This window comes from Gasterosteus aculeatus, chromosome 11 (assembly GCF_964276395.1).
Source record: "Gasterosteus aculeatus chromosome 11, fGasAcu3.hap1.1, whole genome shotgun sequence".
Lineage (NCBI taxonomy): Eukaryota > Metazoa > Chordata > Actinopteri > Perciformes > Gasterosteidae > Gasterosteus > Gasterosteus aculeatus.
Window position 1 is genome coordinate 5970667 of NC_135699.1, and position 10873 is coordinate 5981539.

At 45.8% G+C, this 10873-nt stretch overlaps 1 protein-coding gene across 3 annotated transcripts; it reads left to right on the forward strand.

Annotated features, from left to right (window-relative positions):
* The first annotated feature begins 632 nt into the window (after positions 1–632).
* On the forward strand, positions 633–9113 carry sox10 (SRY-box transcription factor 10). 3 transcript variants are annotated; one of them, XM_040191491.2, is made up of 4 exons: positions 633–814; positions 2924–3789; positions 5209–5471; positions 5625–9113. In XM_040191491.2, exons 2-4 carry the CDS (start codon positions 3356–3358, stop codon positions 6419–6421), a joined length of 1494 nt encoding a protein of 497 aa, XP_040047425.2. In that variant the 5' UTR covers positions 633–814; positions 2924–3355; the 3' UTR covers positions 6422–9113. The 3 variants fall into 3 exon arrangements, with proteins under 3 accessions (XP_040047425.2, XP_040047427.2, XP_040047426.2); XM_040191493.2 differs by having other exon boundaries at positions 641–814; positions 5209–5369; XM_040191492.2 differs by lacking the exon at positions 633–814 and adding an exon at positions 2277–2400.
* Positions 9114–10873: the final 1760 nt, after the last annotated feature.

Here is a 10873-nt window from a genome sequence, read left to right on the forward strand (position 1 = left end):
ATCTCCCTAACATTTAAATGGGTTTAGAACTAAAGAGGAATGACCTGTAAACAATATTTACTCCATCCGGTGTTCCTGCATGAAAAATGTGTGTTTGTGAGGTGTAGCTCGTCTCCATAGAAAGGACCAGGTCTCCGATAAAGCCAGGTTGTTGTTGTTGTTTTTAATACGTGTTTTTAATATTTGTCAGTGACGGAAAGGCCTTCGAGCATGTCCTGAAATTCAACCTCATCAAATGCTCCATAGGCGACACGAGAATAATTATATTATATGAAGTCCGCGAAACCCCCGAAGCGGCAAACTTAATGTCATTATTTATAGAATGAAATCTATACAATTGAATTAAAACTGTTATTTTCGGAAGAAAACAACTGTACGATATAAATACATATTGTAAGAACCTTTTATCTGCATACAACTTAAAGCAAAGGGCACCTCGGTATGAACTTTCCTCTCCATTCCATCAAGTTTCATGGTTTCGTGTGGATGGATGAGAGAGGGAGCGGAGGTGGGGTGGAGTTGGGGGGTGGAGGCGGGATGGGGGGGGGGGGGTGTTGTAGCAAATCGGAGATCCCCAACCCAGCATGCGCACGGCTCCTTTAAGACTCAACCTCCCCGTCTACTTTATACATTTTTTTTTCTTTTTTTCCTCCCTCGTCGTTCATACAAGGAGCTCTTTAAGCCTCGGCCCGGGCACACAGAGCGGGCATTCATACCAGGGCAGCGCGAGCGAGGGGGCTCGGGAGCGAGCGTCACTTTGGGAAACTCGCGGATCCTCGTGCGAAACCGGCGACCTCCTTTTCTCTCCACTGAAGTAAGACGCTCGGCATGTCCGACTCTTTCCTCTGCGCTGCTGCCGGCCGCTCGGACGCTTTGCAGATTTCTCCTCGCCGACTCGCATCTGTAGTCTTGTAACCAGGGAGTCGTTAGCGTTGCATTGACATGCAGTGAGACTAGTGTGTGACCCCCCCCCCCCCTACAAAAATCCGACATGAGCTTTAAGAATCATTTTGATACCTTCGACATGGGTTGTTGTCATAGATGTCATGGATGCTGTGGCGCGGAATCCTATCAGAGCAACAAGTGCTCCCGCGGCTTCGTTTGTTATTTTATACAGCTGAGAGTTTATAGTTCGGACAGTCTTTTTTTATTACAAATGTCCTGCTAATTGAGAATAAAATAAGCTGTTCGAACAGAGACGTTTTAGAAGTATAAGATACCTTTAAATTAAACGGACATTAACGGCATTGGGGTTTGTTGCAGATGGGACAGACATGATATTGTGCTTGGTTCATTTGCGACTTTTGTTGGTTTGTTCTATGCATACTGTTGTTTTGAAGCAGTTTGGACTTGGCATCTAATCTGTTGTAAATCTAATGAAAAGAAATGTCCCCAAACAAGCAAATTAAGGCCAACTCACAGGTCAAGCGTGGACAGTTCACAGAACCGAAAACCATTACGCACTTAAAATGTGCTCATGGATGTTATTGATAACAAGCACAATTAGGTTTTAACATAACACAACATATCAACAGATGATAAATCAAAAGGTAGAACGCTCAGTATTGAGTTCATTTCTCGCTTGTTCCTAATCTAAGGCACTTTATGGCCAGTTACTCAGCTGAAGGATTCTAGATCGAGACTATTTGTGTTATTTCATTAACGAACAGTGCGTCGTGCAAAAACAGGCAACGCGCGCGTAATGCGTCATTTGGTGCCTTTTACGCACGATGCTGTGCGGCAGCGATGCTTTTGAGCCCGAGGAGGCCTCGCGAAGCAGCTGGCAGGCGAATATCGTTATCGATGCGTATTGGACAGATGGAGCAGCTGTACATGCGCCTCTGCGGGGGAATTGATACGCATGATTAAAGTTTGACGTTTGGAACAAGTCGACTTTCATCCACACGACACAATCTGGCATTTAATGGATTGTTTTTATCATCTAAATATCAATACGTCTTGGCGAAATGATTTTTTAAAAGTATTTTAACCTTTATTCCTCAACTGTAAAAGTTAAGTAACCGGAGTGTTAAGCGCGTAAAGCTATTTCATAATGCCACTGGAACGCTAATTTCTCTGCAACAGGACTCCGGTGTGCAAAACCAACCAGCGGCGTAGTGCGGTTCACAGGGAGTTGGCTGATTTGGGACGTAAAGTTAGCAGCATGGTGCGGATTTAATGGACAAAACAAGAACACATTTCGCCCCCGTCTGTGGGTCTGCTCCTGTTTAACAAACAGACAGTGTCTAATTCACACGCGGGGGTTTATATTTCCAGCGCCAGGCCAGTGTTTATCCAAGAGCGCGCAGAGCATCAATCCGAGGTCTGTGCTGCCGCGGCCTCACATCATTCCAACACTCCGTCTCCGGGGAGCTTGGAATAACTGCTAAACCCTAAACAGTACGTGTGTTAAAGGGGGGGCGCGGGGAGGAGCCGGACCTCTGTAAACGAACCATACATCCTTATTTTGAAGCTGAACTTTTATTTTCCTGAGCTCTACTTTTCCACATTTTTTGACATAATTCTTTTGGATCAGCTTTTTTTTTGCATAGATTTTAAGAAATATGCATTCCATGAAAATATTTTCAATATAATCCTGACATTTAAACCCTTCACATATCAGTGGTTGAGTGTTGCAGACAATGGAGGGAAAGATGGAGCCAGTGTGGAGACGTGGCCCACAAAGGGACTATTTAATGAGGGGGAAATCGTGTCGGACAATCCTTTCAGACCCAGTCTCATGTTTAATTACTCGGATGGAGAGAGAGACTAATTGTAAATAATGAAGCCCAAATATTCCCCAAAGTGAGGTCTTGACTCACACTTTGATGTATTAAACTCACTAATCGATAACAGCCCCTCGTGCCAACGGGACACCTCGCGCTTGTTGCTGAACTGACGCTGCATCGTCCTTCATTTTCAGGTCCTCGCCGTTGGATTTCAACCGCGAGACAAGCGGAGGAGAGCGTGAAGGGGAAGTCAGGAGGGGAAGTGAGACCGGGTGAGTTTGGCGCACGGTTGTGCTTTAGCAGGTAAACTGGGGTCCAAGGTGCGCACTGAGCCGCCTATGATACCAAAAACACGGATGGAAGGAACTTTGATGTGGAATCCTCACAGAGTTTTGCAACGGAGGCTGAGAGTAGAGACAGACTGGCAGTTCATATTATAACTGGAGGGACGCCAGAGGGACAGATCGAACAGAACAAGCGGTCAGCCGACAACTCCAACAACAACAACAACAACAACACCAACAACAGCAATAGGGACAGGGACACAAGTGCAGGTGCAGCTCAGCATTTAGGAACAGACCGAGCATCCTCTGCGTACCTCAGGGGGGTGGTGGGTGTCTAGGAAGATGTCCAGAGAGGAGCAGAGCATGTCGGACGTTGAGCTCAGTCCCGGCATGTCGGACGACAGTCGCTCCCTGTCGCCGGGCCATTCCTGCGGCGCCGCCGGCGGGGGGGACTCGCCTCTGAGCGGGCGGCAGCAGCCGCAGCCGGCGGGTCTGGACGACTCGGTGGCGGGCTGCTCGTCCATCAAATCCGAGGACGAGGACGAGCGCTTCCCCGCGGGGATCCGCGACGCGGTGAGCCAGGTTCTCAACTGCTACGACTGGACCCTGGTGCCCATGCCCGTGCGCGTCAACAACGGAAGCAAGAACAAGCCGCACGTGAAGAGGCCGATGAACGCCTTCATGGTGTGGGCGCAGGCGGCGCGGAGGAAACTGGCCGACCAGCATCCGCACCTGCACAACGCGGAGCTCAGCAAGACCCTGGGGAAGCTGTGGAGGTGAGGTGTCACGTTCACCTGAGGGAACTCGCTGTAGGTTATGAAGCCTGACCCAGCCTTCATATTAGAATGAATGCAATAGTGTCCAGAAAGCCAGTTATTGGGGGTGTAGTAGGGAGTACATCCTTAGTCAGCTGATCCTGTATTCTAAAAACATCCCCCCACATTGTTTTCTTAATTCCCCCTTTGTTTGTTTGTTTGTAGTCAATCATCTCTCTTCTGTGGGGCTTCCTTCAGGACAACATAGAGGATTACATTTTATTATACATTATACTCGTTTTAAGTAACAGGAGCTTGTGAACTGTTATGGAAAACACACAGGTTATTGTGCAGAAGCAGACCCCTCTTTTATTGTGTGTTATTGTTCGGATCTTTTTAGTTTTGCCTACAACAATGATAATTATCCAACAAGCTTTGACCTTTTCCGTGACTATTTGTGTAAGTTTAAGTCAGCTCTTCCTAAACACATGAGACCTCGTCAACAAGATCATGTCGAAAGACATTCCAACATCGCAAATGTTTTCTGTAAATCAGTTTTACTGTACAAAGTTGATTTTTAGGAGACGTGGTTTCGACCTGTTTGAGAACAATTCGTATGTTTAGTGTGAACGTGCCACTGTCACGTATTCCTAATTTCATTCAATGTTTAATTACTGGCCGTGTAGCTGGATTAAGCAAATCTTGGCAATGTTTTTTGCACATATTTTAAGTACTAATCAAGTTTAAAGGCATTGCTTTTGAATTAGTATATTTAAATCCTTTTTTGTTTGTTTGATTGAATGCTAAAGCTTCGAGCCAGTTGTCAACACAGCTGCCTCTTGATCAATTCTTAAGGTTAAAAGATCCATCCAGTTTGGATATTCTCACAAAATCTCCTATTAGCTGAATAGAAGGTCAGAGAGGTTAAATTTTTTATGTTAATTAGATGAAGACTTGACCTTGAGCTCAGACATTATTGGCTAATTGGCCCAGAAACACGATGAACAGGGAGGTTGAGGGAGGTCAGGAGTTTCTCATGCCATTGCTGCCAGCAGCAATATTAAGGAGCAGACCCCATATGCTCCCATTATTTTATTACTGTCCAGTAGACAAAACTCCTGGAAGATATGAAGTTAGATGCAGCTTTGCAGAAGCAGCGAATGAAGCATAATGTATTGCCAAGCAGTGCTGTTATCTGTGGAAGCTTGTTTTGATTCTTCATGCCCCGGACTTTCCCCTGCAGGCACAAAGAATTCATGTTAATGTGCAATTTACAATATTCACGTAACAATTAAATTCTAAAGGTTCTACATTGAGTCAAAAACCAAATGTACCAACATTTTTTATATTATGGTGTAGAATACATACATGCAATCATTATCGATACCTCTTCTCTGTAACCTAAACCAATCTACCAACGTTTTTTTCCTTTTACCCAAGGCTTCTTAACGAGAGCGACAAGCGACCCTTCATTGAGGAGGCAGAGCGGCTGCGGAAGCAGCACAAGAAGGACTACCCTGACTACAAATACCAGCCACGACGCCGCAAAAGCGGAAAGCCCGGTTCTGGGTCAGGAAGTGAGGCCGATGGCCATTCAGAGGGTGAGGTCAGCCACAACCAGCCCCACTACAAGGGCCTCCAACTGGACGTGGCCCTCATCAGAGGAGCCGGGTCCCCTCTGGCAGATGGGCACCACCCTGCAGGTGGGCTGCAGGCTCTGCCACAACTTCACGGTTCCTTTGTCACATGGTTTCCAGATTAGTCTGCATACAATGCGGCACAGTGATACATAATCGGTTGAGTCTTCCAGCCAATCAAAAAACACTATAACTACATCTTTTCTTGTGTCTCCACAGGTCACAGTCCTCCCACCCCTCCCACCACTCCCAAGACCGAGCCCCAGCCTGGGAAGCTGGGGGATGGAAAGCGGGAGGGGTCTGGGAAGGGGGGCTCGCGTGGCGCGATGGGACCAGAGGGAAGCTCGGGCGCTGCGGGATCTGGCAAACCTCACATCGACTTTGGTAACGTGGACATTGGGGAGATGAGCCACGAGGTGATGGCCAACATGGAGCCTTTCGACGTCAACGAGTTTGACCAGTACCTTCCCCCAAATGGACACCCGGGGGTCGGGCAGAGTGCTGGGGCGGGAGCGGCCGCTACACCCTCCCCAGCCTCTCCGTACACCTACGGCATCTCCTCGGCTCTGGCGGCGGCCAGCGGACACTCGGCAGCCTGGCTCTCCAAGCAGCAGCAGCAGCAGCAGCCGCCGCTGCAACACCACGGCCCGTCTCTGGGCGCGGATCCCTCCAAAGGCCAGATCAAGAGTGAGGCCGGCGGTACCGGGGGTCACTTTGCAGAGGCGGCCTCTGTAGGTTCCCATGTCACCTATACCCCCCTCAGCCTTCCTCACTACGGCTCTGCCTTCCCCTCACTGGCCTCCAGGGCCCAGTTCGCAGAGTATTCCGACCACCAGGCCTCGGGGTCTTATTACGCTCACTCCGGCCAGGCCTCGGGGTTGTACTCTGCCTTCTCTTACATGGGGCCCTCCCAGAGGCCCCTGTACACCGCCATCACCGACCCGGCCAGCGTGCCGCAGTCACATAGCCCCACGCACTGGGAACAGCCCATCTACACGACTCTGTCGCGGCCATGACAGACAACGAGACCAGAGGGCACTGGCGCAGGTTCCGCCCCCATGTCAGACCCGCGGAGCAGCGGCTCCAGCAGACGTGTTGGTGGCGGCAGGGGTGGAAGTGGGCTGGTCAGGGGGGTCTGGGCGGGCCCCGGGGGAGTCGGCAGTGGAGACAGGAGGGGAGAGACCCCGTTCTGCCCCTGCCCAGATACAGAAATGCCGTCGCAGGCCAAGGTTGAGCATGCGGCGTGGTGCTTTCCAAGCGTGGTCGATCATTTGGGGAAATCGGTGTAAACGTGTCAGAGTGAATCACTTTACACCATCGCAGAGTTTCGAGCTAGATCGACTGCAGCCAAGACTCAGCCCCCCCCAAACAAGACGATTGACAGTGTTCACAAGTGGTTTAGGATCATGTCCCTGTCAGTTTTGTGTATCAGAGGAGGCACTTTGTCGTCTACGCCATTCTCCCACAGGCCACCAGGGGTCAGCAGCAGCAGCAGAGGGCGGAACACATTGAGAATTAGCGAGACTTCGATCTCTACTGTGAAGGGTTTGACTGAGATGGAGCCAAATTCATTCTATTTCATGTGAAATAGTTATTTTTTGTTACGGAAGAATGCAGTGCCAAACTATTTGGCTGTGGCCCATTCACTTCTCAGGCGAGATTGATCTTATTACAGATGTTAAATTGTATTACTTTTAGGAAAATAATACAACAAATACTGATATGAATGTGTTGGTTTCCGAGGCACATTTGTTATTAATTCATTGCTTCAAATGATTACGCTTTGTTCACCTTTTGTACATGTGCATGGAAGCAAAATGCCATAAAACTATGTTGAGGTTTCGTGAAGTGAAATCTATATTCAGTCAAAAGAACGTTTTGATTATTATCAGGATAGTTTATATGATGTACTTGAAATTACAAATATACCTTTACTGATACATGCAGATTCCTGGTATTTGTAAAAAGACCAAAGTTGAGAGACCAAAACTTAAAGAGAAGAAGCTGATTATACAGACATTTCTCCCAACGTGACATTCAAAACTACCTTGCATTATATAGGAGACTAGTTTTCAATTAACTTTCAACATTTTTTCCAATGTGACTTATTATAAATGCCTTAAAAACATATTGGTATCAAAAGCTATTTTTGCCACAATGGCCCTGATGAATGTGATGATTTTTATTAATGGACGCATTCATAAAGGGAAGAACCATTCTATTTGCATTTGCTATATCCATTTTCATTGACCATGGGATCAGGGATGAACATCAACCAATAATGGTAAATATACATATCCATGTATTATTTGGATAATTAAATCTCTCTCTATATATATAGCGAGAGCTGATATTAAGTAGCCAAATTGCTCTGTGCCAACAAACACAAAGAAGAACCAGCGTGACGCGCCGACTTAAGACACACGTGGTCGCCGGTGACGACGTTCTATGCGGCTTCAGAGGAACAATTGCAGATTAAAAGACAATGGGTTTTTTTTTAAAGGGAAAGAACATTTGAAGCGTCAGAAGTGTTCTTTGTTGTGTGTTAACTTCCTAGTGCTGACGAATTTGGTTAAATCAGAGCTTAATAAGATATTAAATCCATCTTAGTACATCTCAGTCTTTCTGTCACTCAGGTGTGCAAAATAAAACACAGCTAATTAACTTTAGCTAAAATTAACCTTGACAGCAGAGAATGATCCTACTGGCTGTAAAAAAATCATTCATTCATCCCTCGTCGCAATGTGTCATAACATGCGTAGTAGAAGCATTTTCATTGTTCTAACTTCTCTGTATTAATATTGTTGAACTATTTTTGCACCCTGCCGTTTCTTTATATTTGTGTGTTATTTAACATGTGTATCAATATTAGATCTTTTGATTGTAGTTGTGTTACTTTGACCTATTTTTTTCTTGCATTTTAAGTACAGTTTCAATGTGAGAGACGCCAATACTGAGAATCAGTTGCAAGAAATTAAGCGATTAAAGCTTCCCACAGCAAAAAACATTTAAACCCAGCCTATTAAATACAAAATGTGCCTACTCCTTAAAAATACTTGCTGCATCGCACGTGGAACAGAGAGGTATATTTGATCTTAAATCAAATTTGTATCCTCTCATAATAATTAGTTCGTCTAGTTTTCCAAAGTGTTTTCTATCTTTGGTCTTTATAGTGTACCTTGTTTCCACATGTCATTTATTTCCATCATTTCCTAAACGGAACTCTATCTTAAGAAAAAAAAAAAGTTCATTTATCTTTGCTTTATTTTTTGTGTATAATAATTAAATACATTTTATCACTACTGGACGCCGATCCAAACCATATGCATGCAGCACTGCTCGTTTTAATTCATAGTCCATCAACGCTTAAAGCCCATTCCTATATAACCATTTACTTTCAGCAGAAGAAGCTGTTTATTTTAAGTCCTTGTTGCTATGTGTGAAATATGTGTTGTATTGCTACAAATTTCTTATTTATAATTGTCTTATTATTGTGTTTGCGCTGTTAGTTGTTTCTCTCCAAAATGAGGACAACATGTGATCGGTGCTGCCATTTTAGTATTCCACAGTTCCCATCCTTGTATAACTGTTGCCAGCACAACAAAACAACTTATCAAAGTAACACCAGGAGCGAAAGCCTAAACATGTGATGATGACTAATGACCTTTCACGCTCATTTGAAATAAAGCTCTATTATTCCTGCTTTGATAGATGTCTGCTTCTTGGAATTTTCTTTTTGTACGACCCAACAAATATTCCTGAAATGGGATAAAACGCATCAGTCAACAACACATCGTCGCTTAGATTCATTTAAAAGAAAATAGTTCCTTTAATGAACTAAACAAAATGTTGTCTTTGTGGCATCTAGAGACTCGACCCCTGATCACACCCTCTGCATCACCCTGATGGATGATTCCCTTTATCCCAGGTAAAGAGGACGCAAGCGACGCGGCCCATATGAGCCCTGTATGAGCGTGCGCGGCTTGGTGTGCTGCATTTCAACAGTATCCCTCATCGCATGTGCGTTCACGTACTGCAGGTTCAAGGCTTTTACTGCGACTGAGCTGGAACGAGGGTTTGATTGCATGCCTATATGCATATTTGATTACAGCGTGCATGTGTGTTTCTCTGTGAGTTGGGGGTTAAGCCCGACTCTTAATTCCCTCCTTCTTAATCAGCTGTGTGATACTTTGGAAAGACAAAGAGGGCCATTGACGGGGAGCTAAGGGGGAGGAGGGACAGGGGGTAATGAGGGAGCCTTACCCATAACTGCCGGGCCTGTAGCTCCGGCGGGATACAATGGGACTCTCATACTCTCTGCACATGCCCTGCAACCCCCTCAACGCCCCCCCCTCACTCCCTCACTCGCCCCATCCACCGAGAAAAAACCCTCTATACGTTCAGATTGCAGCTGTAGTGGGATTAAAACATTCCCAAAATAAAGAGGTTTATCAGAAAGAAGACAAGAGCTATTTAACTTTTTTTTTTTAGCGCCAATATGTCAAAGCAGGTTTTCAGGCAGGAGCAGGAACCGTACAGCGACTCACCCTGCCGGCGCGGAATCTAATCTACACATTCAATACACTGATGCTGGGAGAGGTGTACTATTTAGTCCAGCTCGCCGCGTTATCACAGGGTTCAGGTTGGGAAAAAGACAGATCAGACTCCAGGATGTGGCACCGATCAACAGAACAGAGAAATACTGGCATGAGAGGGAGAATAACAGCCAGAAGATATTAGTCAAACCCTAAAGTTTGAGGTCGACCTGATGGTGGCCTCGCGGTGGTTTGGCGGGTGTCACGTGGGCTGCTGCCCCTCCACCTCACAAAAGGACTTCCTCTGTCACATTTTCCTTTTATCAAAAGATCCACAGATTAAAGCAGTTTTTTTTTTAAATGTAACAGTTTGGCCGTGGCTACAGATAATTGTAGATTCTGGTCCAAACCGTACTCTCCAAGATGACGTTTGAATGCTGGCGAGACAGACACACACACTGCTTGACTTTAATTTGCCCCTAGGAGAAACTTTCTATATTCTAAAATGGTCACATAATCCATCCATCTCCCACAACAAAGCTGTTAATCCTCCCATTATCACGACCTATCAGCCCCTTCCATCTATCTGCATGCATTGACCCTCTTTCTGCCTGGGCAACCACCCATTTTGGTGTAACAATACGATGACTGTTTGGCTGCTTTGTGAGTATGTGTTGGGATGTGGGTGTTAAGGGTGGAGGCGTGTGGGGGGCTGAAAGAGGAGAGAGTAACTGTTGCGCTTCTCCATCAGCTGCAGCTTCTGGCAGTTAAGAGAAGTACACAAATGTGAACGCTAGAGAGGACTTTGTCAAAATCACCTCTATGGGACAAACTATGGGTATTTTATGTCCTGGAGATATCGTGATATTAACCCATAGTATAACTTCCAACTTATTATAAACATCTGTGTGTCAATAGAGCCGGACACGGACA